The 22,910-nt window shown below is 36.5% G+C and overlaps 1 protein-coding gene and 1 long non-coding RNA gene across 2 annotated transcripts; both read left to right on the top strand.

Annotated features, from left to right (window-relative positions):
• Positions 1 to 241: 241 nt before the first annotated feature.
• CISD2 (CDGSH iron sulfur domain 2) lies at positions 242 to 15,798 on the top strand. The gene is made up of 3 exons (XM_082729052.1): positions 242 to 519; positions 12,806 to 13,020; positions 14,689 to 15,798. Exons 1-3 carry the CDS (start codon positions 417 to 419, stop codon positions 14,776 to 14,778), a joined length of 408 nt encoding a protein of 135 aa, XP_082585178.1. The 5' UTR covers positions 242 to 416; the 3' UTR covers positions 14,779 to 15,798.
• Positions 526 to 9,196, top strand: LOC309863827. Its single transcript, XR_014311285.1, has 2 exons — positions 526 to 1,113; positions 5,436 to 9,196. It is a non-coding gene; the product is annotated as an uncharacterized lncRNA (long non-coding RNA).
• Positions 15,799 to 22,910: the final 7,112 nt, after the last annotated feature.

Genomic DNA, 22,910 nt, shown 5'->3' with positions numbered 1-22,910 from the left:
ACTTTTGAAAGGCGCTTTCCGGTTACAAAGCACCCTCACATGCTTTACCTCATCGGCCACAGTATCCTTTCTGCGGGCCTCGAGCGTCTACAGATGCGAAGGGCCCAACGTGCACGCGCGCCCTCTTCAAAACCGAGATTCCCCGGAGGGCCTCGTTACTCATCCCAGCCGCGACTCCACACCTCGCGGCCGCGCGCTCTCCCTTGGCGTCCGCGGCGCGCGCACGTCACTCGCCGGCTGCCAATCGGCGCCCAGCAGGTCAACCTCTCCTCTGGGGGCCCTCAGCGCCGCCCCCTCCTGCCTGCCGCGGGACCCAGGCCGCGGCGCCCGCCGGGCGCTTCCGCTCTCCGCGCACGCGCGACAGCTCGGCCGGAGAACGGCGCGGGCCGGGAGGGGAGTGGACGCTGCTGGCGAGGATGGTGCTGGAGAGCGTGGCCCGCATCGTGAAGGTGCAGCTCCCGGCGTATCTAAAGCGGCTTCCTGTCCCCGAGAGCATTACCGGGTTCGCCCGGCTCACAGGTAATCCCCGCCTTCCTCCAGTCGTGCACGTCTCCCAACGTGGGAGTGGGGGGTGGTCTAAACCTCCCCCGGCCAAGGGGCGGGGCTTGGCGAGTGGCGCGTTACTCCGTGACCCTGTGCGCAGACGGCGGGGGCGGGCGCCGGCGCAGCCGCCCCGGAGCGCGGATGATTCCACCTCTCGTCCTTGTTCTAGGGCCTTTTCCGAGTCCTTTCGTGATGGGAGACCGGGTTTTTTTGCAGAGAAAGTGCCGAGTTGGTAGCGAGCCCGTATCTTTCATCTCTCTCTCTGTATCTCTCACTGCTGTGTGCTTGTTTGTGTTAGAGTAGGATAAGCCGTCGTTATCTAAGGCGCTGTGCAATCAGACAGTCCCAGCTCTCAGCGGGGTTTTACCCACAGCGTGTGTGTGTGTGTGTGTGTGTGTGTGTGAGTGAGTGAGGGGGCGGGGAGGAACAGAGCCATACACGCAATATGTGTATGACAGCTTTATTCGGTAACAAAATCCGAGAACAACCTCCATTCCCACAGGGAAGACTTGAAGTACCCCGAGGGCATTCGAGGTCAACTCCATTACCTTGGGCCTGGATGTAGTTAAGGTAACTTGAGTTCAGGAAAGAAAAATTGGCCAAAAGGTATTCAAAGGCCAGTACGATAGACCAAATGTTAGATAATGAAATTTAATGAATATATATGTAACATCGTGGTTTTAAGATCCGTTCTTTACAAAACAAAAACCCCACAACTCAGGATTTCACATCTAAAAGACGAAAATTTCCATAATGCAGCCAACACTTGGAAGATTTTGTTGGGTTTGGGATGTTAACAGTCTAAGAGGGGTATTTACAAACCAGACTGAGACTGATTGGGATGGTGAGGGGAGAAACAACCATTTTGATTTGGCAAACTTTGAACTCATAGATCCTGAATGGGAATAAAACATGCATTAAGGTAATTTTAAGATCAATAGGGCTCCTTAGCCTGGAACAGTCTGGAGTTCTGTGGTAGCTGACATGAAACATAGCGTTTGGAAGGCTTATTGATGGAGGGAGAATAACATATTCTTTGTAGACCAAAAGACAGAACTAGGACCAAATTAGTGAAAATTATTTGGAGATGGATTTCAGCCCCAATACACAGAAGGCTTCTGTTTGGTTGTTTTTTTGTTTTTTTTTTTTTAAGAGAATACTGTCCCTAAAAAAGGATAATATTTTTTAAAAAAAGGCAGAGTCAGATAGTAGATTTAGAAGAGGTAAACTAGAGGACATTCTAAATCTAGAGATCCTTTGAATTCTGGCTTGGTAGGAAGCTTGTAATTGAATAGAAAGCGTGATAACTGAATAATTAACATTGAAAGAAGCATCAAACCTCAGAATCAGGGTAAAAGTAACATAAAATGAAAAAATGTTTCAAGTATTTATAAACATCAAAAGATTTTGATCCTGTAATTCTGATAGATTTTCTGCAGTTATATAAAATTTTGACTTTTTCCCTTTATCATTGCTTTTACTTTAGTACTTTACATATTTTAATATATTTCTCTTTTTCTAACAACTGTATAATCCTTTTTTAGACTAACGTCATGGTAGGCCTAACCATTCCCCTACAGTTGGAAATTTGTAATGTTTGTGCATATATATCTTTTATTCATAATGTTCTGGTAAGTAGCCCTATACCAGTTGTTAAGGGTTTTTTCCTCCTTTGAATTATACCCTTGAATGAATTCACAAAAGTGGTAATACCAGGTCAGAAGAATATAATTGTTTTGTGACTTTATTTCCCAGTTCCCAACTTATATTAATAATTTGCCCAAATTAACTGCCAAGTTTTTAACAGGAAAGAAAGAAGTCCCCTTACTCCCACCGCAGTCCAGTGTAAACTGAATTATGTGTGCTGATTCCATTGGTGGCTGGTTTTACATTAGTTTCAATTTTCTGTAAATGCAGTGTAGTTGTAACAATACAGAGTATGTAATTTGATTGAATGGCTAGATTTTAGAAGTGTTTTTTTTTCTCATTTTTTATTTTTCCCCTTCAAAATCTCCACTGTCAACAAATATTTAATTCCTATTAAAGGCATTAAGGAAACTTAGCCTAAAGTTTTTCTCCCTTAAATCAATAATAGTAACTTCCTCTTCAAAGCTGTTGAATATTTAAAGTGGGGACTGTTGTCTCAGGGAGAGTGACAACATTGATAAATATCTTAAAAACATGTATTTAAGTTCCATTCTAATGTGTCTATTTTAATTCTTATTGTATTGCTTGTTAGGAAACGTTTGTAATAACTGCTTTATGAAAAAATGAGGTAGTCTATTTCATACTAGACAACAAGATAACAATTGCATAATTTGTTTTGAAGCACTATGGAAGAAAATTCCCACTGATCAATTTCTACTCTGAGTCTATCCTACAGAGTAGATTGTAATAGCTAAATAATAGATAAATTACATTTATCTGTCTTGATTGAGCTACTTACAGAATCCATACTTAGACTTTTGTTGAAATAGCCTGGAGGACCACTTTTCAGCAAATGTTTAAAATGTCTAAGGCACCAAAAGTGTTTCCATTTTCTATCTGAAAATTAGAAGGAAGTAATGGCTTACATTTTCATTGCTTTTTTTTCCCCTTCCCTATTTACATGTAGTGGTTTTTTTAAAAGCACTTGGCTCTCTCATGATGACTCTGCATTCTTAGTAAACACTTGGAGATCCTTAATCACCATACAATATTTACAGACAGTCCTTATCTATTAGAAACAACTTACCTATTTTTGTTTAGGTCTTATGTTTAACAGTGAGTCTTTTAAGATAAATTTGTATGATTCTGCCCTTTGGAAATGTAGTCTATTCTAATACTCTGACCTTAAAAAAGCTTTCCCTGTTGTATAAACTTTTAAAATAGAACAACAACAAAATCCTCCTATGCGGAAGTCAGAAGTAGTTTACTTCTAGATTTAAAAGCTTGCTGTGAAATTGAATGTAGTAGCTCTTCCCTCCTTGACTCTGTTTGCTTCTTTGAAACATAACAGTTTTGCTCCTAAAGATAATGCAGTGAATCCCAAGATAATCAATATGTTTTCTGGAGTAACACAAGCATGTCAGAGCTGACAGCTTTAAAGGCATTAGCTCTGTTTACCTAGAAAGGGCCAATTTTGAATGAAGAATTTAGAAGTGGAAAAGGGTTGAAAACTTAGATGGGTAAGAAGACTTCTACAGGCATGTTTATAGCAACCTTATTTATAATAGCCCCAAACTGGAAGCACCCAAAATATCTACCAACAGGAGAGTGGATAAACAAAGTGTAGTATACTACACTACAGAGTGGAATATTGGTTAGCCGGAAAAGGGAGTGAATTACTGATCCACTGGATGAATCTCAAAAAAACTTAATGTTGAGTGAAAAATCTTTGTTTGTAGACATCACTGGTGGGAGGATAGACTGGAAAGGGACAGAAGAATACTTTCTTGGGTGGTAGAGTATTTTGCATGTTTTTGTTTTCAGTGGAGGCTGCTGGGGTATATTTAATTGTACTGCTCAGAGCAAAACACCTAAGATCTGTTTAGTGTATGTAAAATTTGTCACAATATTTTTTAAAGAAATAGAGTAAAAGGTGAGTTTTCTCAATAGGGATGTATAAGAAATTATTAAATTCAAACTAGAAAGTTGCATTTATTACTATGTAAATACTAGAGATTATTTCTAAAAGATCAAAGAATTTTATCTTAAAAAACTGTTTTTGAGAATTTGGGAAAAGAGTTTCATAGTTCCCAGAAGTTTTAAAAGTTTTTTCCCTCTTCCTAGTGAGACCAACTGTATTTAAGTCAGTGTAATTAAAGAATTAAAGATTATACTAGCCTTTGTGGAGAACAGTTTCAGTCTCATTAACACATTTTGTGCCATCTAACTACTTTGTGGTGTAAAATTTTTCAAGTCATCAGGTGTTTATTGAGTACTTGGTCCAGGAAATATTCTAGACACCAAAACACTGTTCATAAGAATGAATGGAAAAAAGTTTTTTAAATTGATCATTAATTTCGTTTTATTGGCTTTTGGTCCTGAACAGTTCGTATTAGATTTTAAGTGGCAATAGTAAAACCATCCCTTGAAAATATTTTACTTTCCTCTTTTTACAATTCAGAAATAGAAATATTTCTATTTTATCTAATAAGAAAGCACATTAGTAAACTATCAGCAACCATGTTCCCAACATTATTATAATAGTATCATTATATACCACCTTTTGAGATGGCAAAAGTCTGTCCTAGATTCTTAGAATATTATTCCTAATAGAGATCCATGTGTGTCTACGTGTGCTTCTACAAATGTTTTTATCATTGTATTTGTTTATATATCATGGTCAGGAATAGGGGGTGATAGGTAGCCTATCTTTATAAAAGTTTGAATCTGCCCTGTCCTTATCTGAATTCTGTTTCTCTGAGGAGATTCTTTTTTTTTTTTTTTTTTTTTTTTTTTTTTTTTTTTAAAGATTTTATTTATTTATTTGACAGAGAGAGATCACAAGTAGGCAGAGAGGCAGGCAGAGAGAGAGAGAAAGGAGGAAGCAGGCTCCCTGCTGAGCAGAGAGCCCGATGCGGGACTCGATCCCAGGACGGTGAGATCATGACCTGAGCCGAAGGCAGCGGCTTAACCCACTGAGCCACCCAGGCGCCCCTCTGAGGAGATTCTTTGAACAGTATCTAAACTTCCAAAAAATTATGTGAAAATTGCTTGCTATGCAGGTTGCTTTGAAATGTTCTTTTTGGTGTAGATTTTGTTACTCTGATGGTATGAGTTGTTTCAGTGTACCTTCTGAGGCTGTTGCTTATCTTAATAGTGGGAAGTAGAATATTACAAAACACATTTAGAACTCTGCTTGGTATTTTAGAATGAGTGTGGTCTGATTTTTTTTTTTTTTAACTTAGAAACAGGTATTTAAAAAAAATTGGAAACAGGAAAACTTCACTGGAGAGGAGGAAGATCTTTCTGAAGTGAAAAATTTGAAAGAAAAAAATTTGAGGAAATTTAAGCCTTTTACGTTCAAATGAGTAAGCAGAATGTTGCCTAACTGGGTCCCTTTTTAGTGGATTGAATGTTGAGGTCACACTAAGGTCCATGTACTTGACTTAATTATAGCCCAAAATACCTACACCCCACACTCTCACACCCTTGATCTCTCACACTGTTATCTTCTACTCCTGGCTTGTCTACTTCATAATTTTTCATAGATGCACCTCCTTGCCCTAAATGAAACAGAGCTCTCCCTGAGAAAGTCACTTCCCCTGCCTGTAGCTCTCTCAGTGGTATCTTTTCTTTCTCTATCTTTTCCTTGTCTTCTCTGGGATGAGGGGGCAGAGAAAGTTGGCATCTTTTAGGCTCTGCAGAGCAGCTTCCACACTGTACTACTTCACTGTTTCAAAGAAAACTGTGACTTGTGCCATCCTTCTGTATCCCTAATTTTTTGCTGCTAACTATTGACCTTTTAGTCTCTCTCTAATATTCTTTATTTTATTTATTTGACAGAGAAAGAGAAATCACAAGTAGGCAGAGAGGCAGGCAGAGAGAGATGGGGAAGCAGGGCCCTGCTGAGCAGAGAGCCCGATGCGGGGCTTGATCCCAGGATCCTGAGATCATGACCTGAGCTGGAGGCAGAGGTTTAACCCACTGAGCCACCCAAGCGCCCCTCTCTTTTATATTCTTTAAAGATATCAACACCTCATATTTTCCCCTTTCTTCTACAACACTACACTGGTCTTAATCTGATTAAAATTGCTCTTCTTAAAAAAAAAAAAATTGCTCTTCTTATGTTCTGTTTTGTTTTGTTTTTAAATTAGAGACCAGTATCTCCATCCATTCAGATAATGAAACCAGAAATCTGGGAATCAGAAAAAGCCTCACTTCCTCCATATTTGATCATGCACCCAATCCTATCAATTTTATTGAGTTAGTGGTTCTTATGCTTCAAGGCAAGTGAAGATTGATCACAGACCTACTCGGTGTTCCCAATGAAAGCATCAAACTATTCTCAAAAAATGCATGCACACATACACTGTTAAGGCAGTTTCAGGGGATCCATTTGGCCCTTTTTACTTTAATGGCCACTGCCTCAGTTTAAGTTTGCATGATTTTTTTCAGAATTATTTCTGTGGATTTCTAACAGATTGTCTTGCATTTTGTCCTCCCATTACCAGCCCTGTCTGCTCTTACCTGTTTCTCCACCAGTCCATCTTCCATCTGATACCATAATTCCATCTGATTTCATAGAAAATAGCTTTCTATTTATGTTAATATTTAGATATATCAATGGTTCCCTTTCATGTACAGAGTAGATTATTACCTACCTGTTGATTTTTTTTTTAAGATTTTATTTCTTCATTTGACACAGTATGAAAGAGGGGGAGCTGCAGGCAGAGCTGCAAGCAGGCGCCCCAAGGAGCAGGGAACCTGACATGAGGCTCCATCCCAGAACCTGGGGTCATAACCTGAGTGGAAGGCAGACGCTTAACCGACTGAGTCACCTAGGTGCCCCTCCTGATGATTTTTATCATTTGGCACCTGGTCACCTGTATAGTCCTTCCCTGTTTTATGATATTCCAGCAGTATTGTTACTTTTCATGCATCTTGGTATCTCTGCCTTTGCCTATGCTGTTTCTTCTGTATGAAATACAGCCCCTCCTCCCATAAGCCTGTGGACTCCTATACTCTTACTCATCTTTCAGAAACCTAGTTAGGTGCCATATCCTCTCTGTAAAGTCTGCTCATCCCTGCGGAGTTAAGCATGTCATCTTCTGTACTGCTTATTTATAATTATACATACTATACAGTATTGTAATCCTTTTTTATAGATCTGTATTCCATTCTAGATGAAAAGTGTCTTTGGGTTAGGGATTATGTCTTATAATTTTTGTATCTTCACCTCTCATATCACCTAATCTGTTTGTGAGGTCTTACACTTCTTGAGGGCGCTTCAGATTTTTTTCTTAAATGTCTTAAACAGAATTTTTATCTGTTAACTTACACTATTCTCATTCATAAGCCTTGAATAAAGGCAAACAAGTGCATACTAATGGGAGTTACCTTAAATACCCAGCTTAATGGGGTACAGACTCAATTCAGTTAAAATTAATTGAAGTCTTGGTTTACATAAGTCTGTTAGAGGATAGTGAGTGAGTGAGGAGACCAGTATTTTAGTTTCAGGGTGGAATGTGTTAGTAGCTTCCTTTTGCATAGTGCTCAAAAGTTTCTAGAGTGGTTTCCAACTTCATTCATTCATTCCTCCCAACAGTTCTATGAAGTTGGAAGTTTCTTTACATATACTCTTTGTTGTGCCTTGAAAGTTCTTTACTCAAGTCTTTGAGCTCCCTGCTTTTCCTTTAGGTCTTGGCTTAAAGATCTTTCTTCCTTCCTGTGTCCCTTACCTAAAGTTGCAGTCAGCCTATTGCTTTGCCCCTGGGATCGTCTCTTTCTTATATGATCCTGTTTGTTTCCTTCATAGCTCTTCCTATAGTCTAAAATTATCTTGCTTATTTATTTGTTTACCTGTTTGTGGTTGTCTCCTCATCTAAAATGTATACTGTATGAGTATACAGGGACCTTGTATATCTGCCTGAATCCCCAGCACCTAATGTAATATTTGGGATGTGGTGGGTACTTGTATTGTTGAACAAATGAATGAATTATGTAGTTCTGTTTTATAGACCAAAGAAACCTAATTCCGAGTATTTGAAAATTTGGATTTATTCCACAAATAAACTGTGAATTTATTATGTATTGAAATCCTACTTTTGTGCCAGGCACTGTACTGAGCACTGGGTACATAGAAACAGATAAGAAAGCTGCTACACTTTCATTAGCACATTGTCTCCACATCGTGGGTACTTACTGTGTAGTCAAAAACTAAATTGGAATTGTTTAAGAATAGCAAAGAGATCAGATTTCTTAATTCATTAAAATATATTAAGTACTAAAATTGGCAAGGGAACTCAGAGGGGATTGATTGTACAAGAGCAAACTTTTTTTTTTAAAGATTTTATTTATTTATTTGACAGATAGAGATCACAAGTAGGCAGAGGCAAGCAGAGAGAGAGGAGGAAGCAGGCTCCCTGCTGAGCAGAGAGCCCAACTCGATCCCACCCTGGGATCATGACCTGAGCTGAAGGCAGAGGCTTTAACCCACTGAGCCATCCAGGTGCCTCCAAGAGCAAACTTTTTAGAGTGAGGGAAATACCCCGTATTTTGCTTCAGGTAGTGTTTATAGGTATAGGTAGGTGTAAAGACTCATCCAGTATAACACTTAACTCAAAGCTCAACAGTCTATACTATAAATTATGACTCAATATAAAATAAAATAAATTGAAGCAAGCATTATTTAGGCACAGAGGATATAGTGGTGATCTGGACAAATAAGGTGTCTGCTTTTGTAGATCTTACATCCTGACTGGGGAACATGATAGATGGATGTAGCTGTTAAAATTCATGTTTCCAAATGATGCTAAAAAATTGGGAAATGTTCCTGATATAAAGTGAAAAATGTAAGATATGGACTGTATATACAACATGGTCTCGGTTTTTACGTATTGAAAACACGTTTTTACAGAGCAAAAAAAAAAAAAAATGTTATCAACTCTTGACTGATAGTATTATAAGTTATTTTTATACTTTCCTAAATTTTGTAAATAAGTGCTGTTTTTGATAATCCTAAACAATAAAAATAAAGAATACACTGTACAAAATATACATTATACCTGACAATTAGGAGGTAATAGTTTTCCCCTCAAAGTATCTGAAATTTCTGTAATAGCTCAACACGTATCAGGTAGGTTCATTGGAAATAGCTGTTTTAAAATTTTTAAAAATTTGTTTGATTTTTCTGTATTTCATATTTGTTTGCTAAAAATCAACCTTAATAAATACATTTAAAGTTATTAAGCTTCAAAGTCTTTATTATTTTTCTTTATATACCTTTTCTTTAATTAAATTGAAGATTATCACCTTCAGAAAGTAGATTGTACTCAGGCTTTTGTTTGAATTACTTTGTTGTAGGAGGTAATAGTACTTTTTATTCCCATACTATCACAGAGTAATGCTTTACTGAGGAATTAAGTACGTCAAAGGAACATTTTCTGAAGTAGATTTTTAAAAGTATTAACACCATTTTTTTCCCTGAGATTTGTGGGCTAGGATAGGAAATGCCAAACTTAAGAATCTAGGTTAAGGTTTTCATCTTTAAATTTCTATTTACTTTTTGAGTTTGAGCATTTAACCTCATGACTTTATAATTTTGTAATATACAGAATAATACTTAAAATTTACTCTACATTTAATAAACATTTACTGGATATCTACTACTTTAAAATATTTTACTGAGTATTGGGTCAATAGATATTCATTGCCGGATCTACAAGATAAGTGCAAATAAATAATTAAGTACTGTGTGGTGAGTGAGAAAGGGACTGAGATTTATGCTCTGCATTCATTCATTAAGTCATTCATAAAACACCTATGAGGTATCTACTTTGTGTGAGGGAGAGTGGTAGGGACAAATGAGTCAGTTTTATAAGCAGATGACAATGGTGTGATAAAAGAAACAGGTAAAGGGCTTGGAAGTACAAGACGAAGTGATAGATTTTGCTTTGTGAAATCAAGGAAGACTTCTGGAGAAGGCAATATATGACATTAATCTTAAAGGATCTACACAAATCAGTCCAGTAAACTAGAGGCAGAAAGAAGGAATCCCTTATGCAAAGAACACAGGAAGGCAGCTACTAGATAGTAGCTTTGGGTGGTTTCAGGTAGGTAAGAGATGGGTGCCGAAGCTGTCAAAGCAGCCTTGCCATGCTATAGAGATGTTACTTTATTGAAACAATGGTCTGTAGCAGTGCCATCCAAAAAACATGATGGAAATGTTCTTTGGCTGTCAGAGTAGCCACAAGTACCATGTCATTATTGAGCTGGTGATATGTAACTAGTTTGTCTTAGAAACTGAATTTTAAATTTTACTTAATTTTAATTTATTTAAAGTTTATAGCTTTATGTGTGTTTTAATCATGTTCTTAAATTTTCTATATTTTATGATGCTTTGACATCATGAGGGCCAAGAAGAACCTGCACCTTCCCAGCTAATTCTTAGAGATAATGAACAACCTGCCCTATGAACACACTTTTCATATGCAAACCAACCACCTCCTTTAAAACGCTCTCACGTAGCACACCAGTATTTCTCCTGCCCTAATCACTGAGGGCTAGGTACTAGACAACTAGGGACTACCCCTATAGCCCAGAGCCCATGGAAATTATTCCTTCACCTTTTCCATGGAAAACACAAGATTTGTGTGGGTGTTTTCCTTTTGACTTCCTCCTGACCAAACCTGGTACTTCCTGTGTGGCTCTGTGTGACATCGTGTAGCTGCTCTTGGGAATACAAACAGTAAACTTTTCTTTCAAGGCAGTTGTCTCCTTGTCTGTCATCTTACCATACCTGGTTAAAATAAAATCACAGGTACAAATCAAAGCAGTGTGGCTTGTGGCTACTATATTAGACAACAACTGATCTATAGATAGACCCCTTCTCCTCAAGAAACAGTTCTTTTCATTTCCAGAACTTCATTCAGAGAATCTATGGGGTGTCTCCACTTTGGTTATGAGAATAGAATGGTGAACATGATAGGTAAGGTCCTTGTCCTTACAGAGCTTCATTCTGGCAACTAAAAGATTATATCCCCAAAGATTTCAACTATATACTATTATCAAGTTGAGTTGGCAATATTTTTTCAAAGGAGTGGCTACCAATTTCCATAACCTACTGATAAAAATTATTATATATCTTCTCTGCTAGGCACTGTTACAGTTTCTATTCATATAGTATATAGATATGTGTTTCATTTAGAAACTTTGGCATGGTGGTGTATCAAAAATAGTTTCATTTTGGAAGACTTCATACTAAGCCAGTTTTTTCCTTTAATACTTGAATAGTAAGAACAATTATCTCTGGGGTAGTTTTACCAAGAGAAGAACAGATAAAATTTTAAATCTGTTGGATTCGATGAAATCAAAACAGGTTAGGATTTATTTCCTGCACTAAACCTGCTTATTAAGCTGTAGCTTACCCACATGAATAATGGATATAATAATGGTACCTACCAAGTATAGCTGTTTAAAACAGCTTAACAGAATTAAATAAAGTAATGCAGTTGTACTCTTAGCATAGTGTGTTAACATTCATTAGCATGCCTTGGCACATGATCTTTAGTTCTTTTTTTCTTGACTAAGCTATTTCTACATAGTGCTTAGCAAGATAGCAGGTAAGCACTCAGTGGAAGATTGTCAAAGGATAACATTTTAAGAACAGAAATGTTTCTCTTACAGAGGCATGGCACTAGCCAACATTTGATGAACGCATGCTGAAATGTTGAAATCTTGGTTATGTGTTTGTCTTCACAGACATAGGGACCATTTTATTTAGTCACTTAACCCCTTAAGACAGTACTTTGTACTCCCGAAGGCATTTAATGAACGCTTAGGGAAAAAGATGTATCTAATAATGAGAACATTCAGTGTATGAAAATTTCAATTAGTTCTTTAAAATAGTAGCTTTTAGAAACATTTCTTTCTTTTTTTTTTTTTTAAGATTTTTATTTATTTGACAGAGATCACAAGTAGGCAGAGAGGCAGGCAGAGAGAGAGGGGGAAGCAGGCTCCCTGCTGAGCAGAGAGCCCAATGAGGGGCTCCATCCCAGGACCCTGGGATCATGACCTGAGCCGAAGGTAGAGACTTTAACCCACTGAGCCACCCAGGCGCCCCTCTAGAAACATTTCTTAAGGAATCACTATGTCTTACCAAAAATGTAAATTAAAGCACTGAAGACATGTTCTTTCTGAAATCCTAAATCAAGGGTAAAATATTCATTTTTGGGTATTCTGTTACATGATTTTAGACATGGTGGAAATGTTTTCTAAACCTATAAAATATATCAGTTTTGTTTGTAATAATCGTGATCATTATTCCTGAAACAAAAACAAAGTAAACACAAATATACTTTGTGTGAGGATAATGAAATAAAATATTTGACGTAAGATAGGATCTATTTCTCCAAGTTTTGTGTTTTAAGTCTTAAGTTAGCCTACAGATAAAATGAAGTGGTCTCAGGTATAGGTGGCTTGTTTGTGTTTACTAGATAAGTTAGTTTTGAGATTAACATGAGAAGTTAAGAATAGGGAAAGAGTAAGCTCAAGGACAACACGTGCTGTTTGAACTCTGTTATGAGAGGGCCGCACACTTAAATCTGTACGTGTTCAGTTGCAGAATGGCTTCGGTTACTGCCTTTCCTCGGTGTACTTGCACTACTTGGCTACCTTGCAATTCGTCCATTCCTCCCGAAGAAAAAACAACAGAAGGATAGCTTGATTAATCTTAAAATACAAAAGGAAAATCCCAAAGTGGTGAATGAAATAAACATTGAAGATCTGTGTCTCACCAAAGCAGCTTACTGTAGGTGTTGGCGTTCTAAGACGGTAAGATGTGTGCTCAAACGTACTCTAACACCACACAGTTAAAGTTGTTCTGCTTGTTAAATCATCACTTTTGAGGTTCTGGGAGATGAACGATTTTTCCATAGGGTTCTGAAATTCTGTATTCCTAAGTTAAAGTTTGCATTTTATGATGGATATGTACCTATTTTAGAAAAGTTACAGCAGCAAGGAAGGATAGAAATCTGATGCTTTAGAGCTCATGTCTGCCACTGATAGTGTGACTCTGGTTGGGCAAGTTACTTAATCCTAAATCTCTGATGTTCAGGGTTCAGGGTTGGGTTTTTTTTTTCCCCAATAATAGGTCAAGTCAACATCATAGATAGTTTTTAGGATTTGGTGAGATGCTGTATGTACAGTACCTTATATATAGATAAGCTAATACATGGCATCTATAATTATGGATGACTTTTAATGTTGAAATAATAAAGAATATGGAGTGATGAGTATTACAAGTGGCTGGTGATATGTGTTTTCTTCTAGTACTATGATCATAGGTTATTTGAAGTTTTAAGTATGGGAGTGTTCATCACAACATTTTTTTGTGATAGCAAAGTTCTGGAAATAATCTAGATATGTATCTGAAAATGGGAATGATTAAAGTATAGCATAATACAAATTAAGGGATGTTAGGAAGCTATTACAAATCATGTTTTTAAAGACTATTTTAATGACATGAGAACATGATATAATTAATAAATGCACAGTACATTCAGTGGGATCCCAATTTTGTTTTTTAAAAAAGGAATACAGTAAATGCAGAGGAAAAATAGATAAAAAATCTTGATTATTGTTACTTATGAGTGAATTTTTAAATGTATTTTTAAAGTTTGTTTTAAAAATGTTATGTGTGAGTTTTATAATAAGAAAACATGAAGTAATGTTTTTTGAATTTAAATTGCAATTAACCCTTGAACAGCATGGAGGTTGGAGCAGCCACCCCCTGCACAGTCAAATCTGGGTATAATTTTTGGCTTTCCCAAAACTTAATGGCGTACTGTTTACCAGAAGCCTTCCTGATGACATAAACAGACAACACATACCTTGTATGTGAGATGTATTACTTACTTTATTCTTACCATGAAGTAAGCTAGAGAAAAAAATACGAAATTTTCTCTTCCTATGGTTAAAAATATATATATATATATATATACATATATATATATATAAGAGATTTATTGAAAAAAAAATCCACAGTTACGTGGACCCACACAGTTCACACCTGTGTTGCTTAAGGGTCAACTGTACATTCTTTTTAAATTTAAATAAACTAAGAGGTAAGCTCTAATTTGGAGTTCCACAGAGAACAAGGGCTTATTTTGGTCCCCCTTTAAACTTGTTTAATTGACTCTTGAAATAATTCAAAGCTCTTTATTGAAAATCTGTATCAAATAATACATTATTTAAAATTGTTAGATTTGCTTTGATATTGGAATGAGTTAGGTTAGATGTAGAATACACATTACTCAGGAAAGCTGATGATCTATTTCAAAGTTATGTAATTTCTTTATAAGAACATTCCATAAATATTCCTACTTATTAAATCATTTTAAAAATAACACTTGTAATACATTATATGTTAATAAAAAATTAAAAATTATAATAAAGAAAAAAATAAATAAAATAACACTTGTAACTCTTTTTCCTTTCTAGTTTCCTGCCTGTGATGGTTCACATAATAAACATAATGAATTGACAGGAGATAATGTGGGTCCACTAATACTGAAGAAGAAAGAAGTATAATAGTAATGAATTAGGATTGAATTCGGTTGTGTGCTGTAAAATCTTATAACAATATTTTTTCATTCTTTGTGTATAGAGGGTCTTTCAAATGGTGGTCTTAATGATTGCTACTGGTTGAGTAATTATTTCTGCCAATTTATTTTCTTGCTACACTACTGTTCATATTTGATATTTTGTATATTCAGTCATTTATATAGAGGTTAAATTGTACACCCCTTTCATTCTTAATGTATCTTCCTGAATAAAACCAACAGTCTTGGTTTTACCTAACTGAGAAAAATATGTTTTGGTAGTGAGTCCAAAGCTATTCCTCTGAATTTCAATATTTTCTACAGAATCTACAATTAAAGTTTTTCTCCCTACATACACTGTTAAATATATTATTTTTCAGTCCCCTTCTGTTTTGATCATTTGAAGTGATTTTTCCTCTTGGCCTTCCATTCTCCATTCTTTTCAGATCAATAAGAAAAACACTGCTTTCAAGAATTACTTGAGTTTTTAAAGAGATAAATGCTTTGCTTTATAAAGACTGTGTCTAGTAAGTGTGAATATCCCAGTTTCTGAAAAGACATGAACTGGATATAGAAAGTTCCAAAAAGGAACAGTTATATGCATTATAAAAAATGTGTTTACTTTATAAAAGGCTTGTTTATGTTTGTTTAGGTGTGTGTTTTGTAAAAGTATCTTGAACTTTCCACTCAGTGACAGAGTGGAATGGGGTGGCAAGAATACTTAAACTCCCAAGCTGCTGCAATTTGAAGGTTAATTAGAAATAAACATAAAAAACATCTGAATTCATATTAAAATGATAAATTAGTGTTCAAAATCCTTTACATTTTTCTCTTTATAACAGTGTAAGCCAATAAAGCATAAAATACGAAAAGGTTGCAAAATTAACTTATTGGAGAATCTTAAAACTTTTGTAATTTTTTAGCCTAAGTCTATTTGGTTTTATTGTGTATCATAGTTCTTACATTAATAGCTATCCTTACGTCGTCTATTAAAGGTACAATCCTGTCAGTTTACTGTGTCTTTTTTATATACAAGGAAGGTACAGGAGGCCAACATATTTAATTCTCCCAATAATAATCAAAGTTAATAGCATGCATATATACAAGACCCTGCACTAAGTCTGGTATGTAGATTTGTAATTTATTATGTGTAATGTCAGTAGGTTCTATTGTGTGATCTTTGATCTTGACTCTTGTGACCAACGGCAGGAATTTTACTTTTATTTATTTATTTATTTTTAAGATTTTATCTATTTGACAGAGAAATCATAAGCAGGCAGAGAGACACGGGGAAGCAGACTCCCTGCTGAGCATAGCGCCAATGCGGGGGGGGGGGGGGGGGTCATGTAGGGGTGGGGGGGGCTCCATCCCAGGATCCTAGGTTCATGACTGCAGCCTAAGGCAGAGGCTCTAACCCACTGAGCCACCCAGGCGCCCCAACAGCAGGAATTTTAAAGTTAGAGTTAGAAAGGCAGTTGCAATTTTGAGAAGTTTTACAAGGCATATGTACAAAATAGTTGCTCTTTCCTCATGTATGAAGAGGGAGCAATCTACCCCTGTTGTCACTGGCTCTGGGTATTCTGTCCTACAGCCTTCTCTTCGACGCTCTTAAGGGGCTTTACTGTCAGATGAAGCAAGTATTTTTCCATAGCTGATCATAAGACTTTGGGAAAAATCTTCTGTATCAAAAGTTTGAATATCCCTGGTCTGTGGTCATAAAATGCTTTTCTTTAAAATTATTTACTGCAGCACAACGTGTATATTCTAATGGTTCCCATATTTAGATTTCACAGAAGGTAAAATTTCCTAAAAATGTGGAGACTAAAATGAAATTATCAAGTTTAAGTTTTGTCAACCAAACATATATAATGAATTGGAAAACTAATTATCTCATAAAAGGTAACTTTAACACCCCAGAAGTATCAGGGCTATACTCTCAGGATAGTTTTGCTCCCCACATTTTCAACTTTTAAAATATGTTAAAGAGCTGTGTCCAAATATTTTCCTACCTGTACAGATTTTTCAGAAGCCTGGGGCTGGTAGCAAGCTGTTATTTTAATGACTCCCTTTACATAAGCATTATTGTCAGTTGCTGTCACTTCCTCTTGTAAATTCACAGAATTCTGTCTGCTTTTAAAAAATGGATATCTAGTAACTGCTTCTTAATTGTTACAACAGACAATAACAGCTCTTGAAATACCTATCTTGGGTTTCTAGAACCTTTAAGAAACAACGCTATCACTGTCACGAGATTGTTTTGAGGTCTGTTTCTCCTTACCCAGGGAATTGCTCATTGCTTTACTTAGCAGATGAGCACCACCATTACATAAATGTCAGGTATCCAAAAGTGTTGAGCAGGCTTAAGGTATTAATGACTCATTCATATGTGTAATTAAGGAAGTTGTATTGTGAAAGCACCTTACAATTCAGCTTTGAGTTCAGTGCCTCATGTGATGATTCATTGAACTGCTTTTGTATTTTGTAACCTAATTTGTTAATAAGTTTATGGGAAGCTACTTAAGCCAGTTGCTGATCCATAGAGTTCTACCTTCCTTATTGCGATTCCTATAGTTTCCCAGTAGAAGCATGCTGTCAGACTCTCCCTCTGCAAAGAGATTTTTGAAAACTCTACTGTTCATTAGGGTTCTTAAATTATGGTGGATATCTTATTAACTAACTACCAGAAACATCTAAAAATTGAGTGCCTCGGGTCCCCTTCCTCAGAGTCTGCGTATTCTTACTTCACAACTAATTCCGATAAATTTGGTTATCTGGTTTCTGCTCCTTAAAAAAACAAAAACAAAAAACAAAGAATAGACAGGGTCTTGGCTAGTGGCAGGTAAACAATAAAATGTAACAGCTGAGAGCAGGGGAGGGACCCAAACAATAAATTTAATGTGAACATTAAAAGCATGGCAGCTTGAGAATTTAACATAGGACCCTGCACACCACAGTCCCTGAGAGCATCTCTGTGATCAAATTATACAAATGATGTTTCATAACGAATTTTTTTTTTTAAAGATCTTATTAATTTGTCAGAGAGAGAGAGGGAGAGCGAGCCAGCACAGGCAGACAGAATGGCAGGCAGAGGCAGAGGGAGAAGAAGGCTCCCCGCCGAGCAAGGAGCCCGATGTGGGACTCAATCCCAGGACACTGGGATTATGACCCGAGCCGAAGGCAGCCGCCTAACCAACTGAGCCACCCAGGCGTCCCTCATGACGATAGGTAGTGTATGGTATTTAAGAAGACAGGATATGTGTTGCATTTGGTGATACCAGTTTCCACTTCAAATAGTGAAAATTTTAGTACTTAAGTGATATATCCAGGAGGAAAATTTTATGCAGGAAATACCTTGAGTCATTCTTGGATATGTGGAGGATTATCATAGGAAATTCTTCCATTCAATTACAAACATTTTTCAAGTTTAAGGGTGGTAATTCACTACACAATTTAATTTGTTAAAGTATGAGGAAAACTAGAGGAACAGTGATTTAAACCACACAAATCACGTTAGAGGACTTCCACCTTTGGGAGGATAAAATATGCTTGTTTGAAAAACCGCAGAGCAGCAGTTCTGTGACTGACTGTCTTGCTGGTCAAGGGGTCCCTTTGCACCAGAGGTTGGACTGCAGAGGACTCCCATAGCTGTTTTGTTTCGTTTTTGCTATGCCACATCATCTGAAGCTGTGTTGTAGTTTGTCACGATAGTCCCTTCCTGGAAGCTCACTTTATTTTAACATGTTCAGATAGTGAATACTTTTATCTTTTGCAGAGATCCAGTTCAGTGGAGTCATGTCATAGCAAGCATTATTTTAATATAAGAAGGAGACAGTCTATATTATTTCCGATTGTATTATGCCATTTTATATTCATTATGGTCTTGAAGGACACTAGAAATCTGTTCAGAGAGGCATACTTAAGTTGTTACTCAGAGATGACATCACCCTCTAATTGTCCTTTGGTTTAAGTATTTGATTCTTTGCTTATAAAAAGAGTATATCTGTGACTCTATTCTCTGTTGTCAAATTCAATATTTACGGTTATCAAGGAGATCAGCCAGGGTTAACAAATTCCTGATCTCTCCTATAAGACTGGAATTTTCCATTATGTAGAAAAGGGGAAAAGGGTAGTAAATTGCCTAATTACAGAGGCGAACCCTGTACTCATGAGAAAATAAAAAATGTCAAGAAATAATTCACTAAATTTTCAAATTTTATGTAATTTTCCATTAGTATTCATCATACATTCCTCTGCCTTATCACACTGAAGATAGGAATCCATAACGCCCATTCAACAAATTTAAGAGATGCAAAACTTAGTACAGTCTTCAACTATGTTGAATGCTGCTGAGAAGTGAAATAAGATGAAGATAGAACGATGTTCATTTTAAAATGCTGCATACGACTATATAAGTAACATGTTGAAAAACTTAGAGGAAATGGATAATTTCCTAGAAACACATAAATAACCAAAAGTAACCCAAGATGGAATTTAAAACGTAAGTAGGTTATCAAATAAGAACATAAAAGTGAGGTTTTTAAAAGCGATTTTTAAAATCCACAATTTAAAAAGTACTTGGGGCACCTGAGTGGCACAGTCTTTTAAGTGTCCTACTCTTGGTTTCAGCTCAGGTCCTGATCTCAGGTTCATCAGATTGAGCCCAATTGTGTTTCTATGCTCAGTGCAGAATCTGCTTGTGATTCTCTCTCCCTCTCCCTCTGCCCTACTTCCCCAAGCATCCCTTCTCTCTCTCTCTAAAATAGAATAAATCCTAAAATAAAAAATAAAGTAAAAAGTACTAAGATTGTAAGAAAAATAAGTTACTGATTTTTTAAATAGGAAAAAATTACCAACTCATTTCATATAGTTATATAACAATATGAAAAGCTGATAAACACACACACAAAAACTCAGAGCAATGTCATTTATACATATCAATATAAATTCTAAAAAATTCAACACAGTTAATAAGAAAAAGGTTAATACACTCCAGGAATTAAGAGTATTTTGATCAGTAAATCTATTAATTTAAAACTCTATTTCTAATCTATTGATTAAAAACACAATCAATTACATAAATGAATCAGAAGAAAATATATCAATAGATGCTGGAGGACCTATCGCTAAGATTCAATAACATCAGTTGGAGAATGATGATTCTAATCAAGATTCTTCAATAGAAATTGAGGGAAACCATTTAAACAATGAAGGTATTTATGAAAAGACTACAAGTATTTAAAAATCAAACTCCTTTAGGGGCGCCTGGGTGGCTCAGTGGGTTAAAGCCTCTGCCTTTGGCTTAGGTCATTATTCCAAGGTCCTGGGATCGAGCCCTGCATCGGGCTCTCTGCTCAGTGGAGAGCCTGCTTCCTCCTCTCTCTCTGCCTGCCGCTCTGCCTACTTGTGATCTCTCTCCGTATGTAAAATAACTAAATAAAATCTTAAAAAAAAAAAAACAAAAATCAAGCTCATTTAAAATCATTAATTAGGGCGCCTGGGTGGCTCAGTTGGTTGAGCAACTGCCTTCGGCTCAGGTCATGATTCCGGACTATCGGGCTCCCAGCTTCTTGGGTAGTCTGCTTCTCCCTCTGACCTTCTCCTCTCTCATGATCTCTCTCACTCATTCTCTCTCAAATAAAATCTTAAAAAAAAATTTTTTTAAAGAATTTATTTATTTATTTGACAGACGGATATCACAAGTAGGCAGAAAGGCAGGCAGAGAGAGAGGAGGAAGCAGGCTCCCTGCTGAGCAGAGAACCTGATGTGGGGCTCGATCCTGGGATCCTGGGATCATGACCTGAGCCGAAGGCAGAGGCCTTAAACCACTTAGCCACCCAGGCACCCCCCAAAAAATTTTTTTAAGAAAATAAAATCATTAACTAGCAGGAATGAATGCCTACTGTCATTATATAATATTAAAAATTATCTTGGAGGATCCAGTGAATGTGAGAAGATTAAAAAGTGAAATTTAAAAAAAAGTGAAATAATCAGTACAAATACAGGAAAAATAGAAAACTCTGTTGATGTAATTATATACCTGCGAAAACAGACATTAGGAAAAACAGAGATTTTGTAAGGTATTTGGAAATAAGATGAATCTACAAAATTTAATAGCAATAAGCACCCTGATATGCTAATAGGAAAAATCACAATAGTGAAAAAAATTAATAAGTATCAACTAAAATTTATCAAGGAAGTTAAAAGACCACAGGGGAGGTCTTTGAAAATATTATTTAAATATTAAATATTTAAATATTATTTAAATATTATTTAAAACAATTGAATGACATTTAGACATATGAAAAAAATTTGCTAGTGTAAAAGTATAAATATTTTAAAATTAATATATATGGGCACCTGGGTAGGTCAGTCAGTTAAGTGTCCCGCTGTTGATCTCAGCTCAGCTCTTGATCTCAGGGTTAAAGATAAATAAAAATTAAAAATTAAATCAATATATAAATTTAATAAAATTCACATTAGAATCCCAAGAGTATTTAAAAATTGGATTAAGTTATCTTAATGTTCATATAGAAGAATAGTCAGAAAATCCTACCCAAAAGAAAAGACCATCGAGAGAGACTTTACTCACCAGATAATCAACATACCCTATAAACCCATCGGAATCAAGTCAGCTAATATAAGAAAAGCAATTGCATTAAGTAAGAATAAACAAGATTGGTAGAATTGTGACTCCAGATATATATGAACATTTAATATATGACAAATGTGTTTCAAGTCAAAACAAAATTGGATTCCCAATTTACACTACATGCTTTGATGTGACACCTAAAATTTTAAAATCATCTTAGAGGTAGAATGGGAGCCAGGGGGAGAGGGAGAGAAAGTAGACTAATGACAGGGGAAAACTGCTGCAAAAATGAACAGTTTTTGTGATAAAATATAAAGTCTAATAATAATAATATAAATATGGAAAAAATTGCAATATAGGTTACAAACAGTTAACATCTCTACTATACTACAGAAACCACCTACACACATAAGCCCTCTTTCTGATGCCTTACTCCTCTAGGAGTTCCCTTCCCTCTAAATGGTCTGGTGTTGGGGCCTTACCCAGTAAGCAAACCTTCAAAGTAGCACCCAAATAAAGCTTGTGTATGCTACTGCCACCTTATGGCCATATCTTCCCCCTGTGATCAGCCTTGAAATGCTCAAACTCACTCCCTTTCACTAGATAATAATAAAAGTAAAAATTCATGAGGAAGATCTACCAGTTCTAAAATCGTAGACACCTAATCATATATTTTCAAAATAAGACCAAAATTAATAGAATTATATGTAATAATTGATAAATACACAAATACACAGAAATTTTAACACATCATTTTTAATAATTGACTAAATGGATTTAAACTTAGTAAGGTTAGGGGCACCTGGGTGGCTCAATCATTAAGCGCCTGCCTTTGGCTCAGGTCATGATCCTAGAGTCCTGGGATTGAGCCCTGCATGGAGCCCCACAATGGGGTCCCTGCTCTGTGGGAAGCCTGCTTCTCCCTCTCCCACTTCCCCTGCTTGTGTTTCCTCTCTCTGTGTCAGATAAATAAAATCTTTGAAAAAAAATAACAATTTAGGGGCGCCTGGGTGGCTCAGTGGGTAAAGCCGCTGCCTTCGGCTCAGGTCATGATCCCAGAGTGCTGGGATCGAGCCCCACTTCGGGCTCACTGCTCAGCAGGGAGCCTGCTTCCCTTCCTCCCTCTCTCTGCCTGCTTCTCTGCCTACTTGTGATCTCTGTCAAATAAATAAATAAAATCTTAAAAAAAAAAACATAGCAAGGCTATAGAGATGATATAAAACTATAACCAAATAATCCCCATTCTTTTTTTAAGATTTTATTTATTTATTTGACAGAAATCACAAGCAGGCAGAGAGGCAGGCAGAGAGAGAGGAAGGGAAGCAGGCTCCCTGCTGAGCAGAGAGCCCGATGTGGGGCTCAATCCCAGGACCCTGGGATTATGACCTGAGCTGAAGACAGAGTCTTTAACCCACTGAGTCATCCAGGCACCCCAATCCCCATTCTTTTTAAGTAAACTTGAAATATTTACAAAAATTGACCACATATTGGGCCTAAAGGTATCACATTTTAAAATTCATATATAGACACAA

Source organism: Mustela nivalis (assembly GCF_964662115.1).
Source record: "Mustela nivalis genome assembly, chromosome: 4".
NCBI lineage: Eukaryota > Metazoa > Chordata > Mammalia > Carnivora > Mustelidae > Mustela > Mustela nivalis.
The sequence above is the reverse complement of the archived record's forward strand: the minus strand, read 5'-3'. Positions and strand labels throughout refer to the sequence as shown.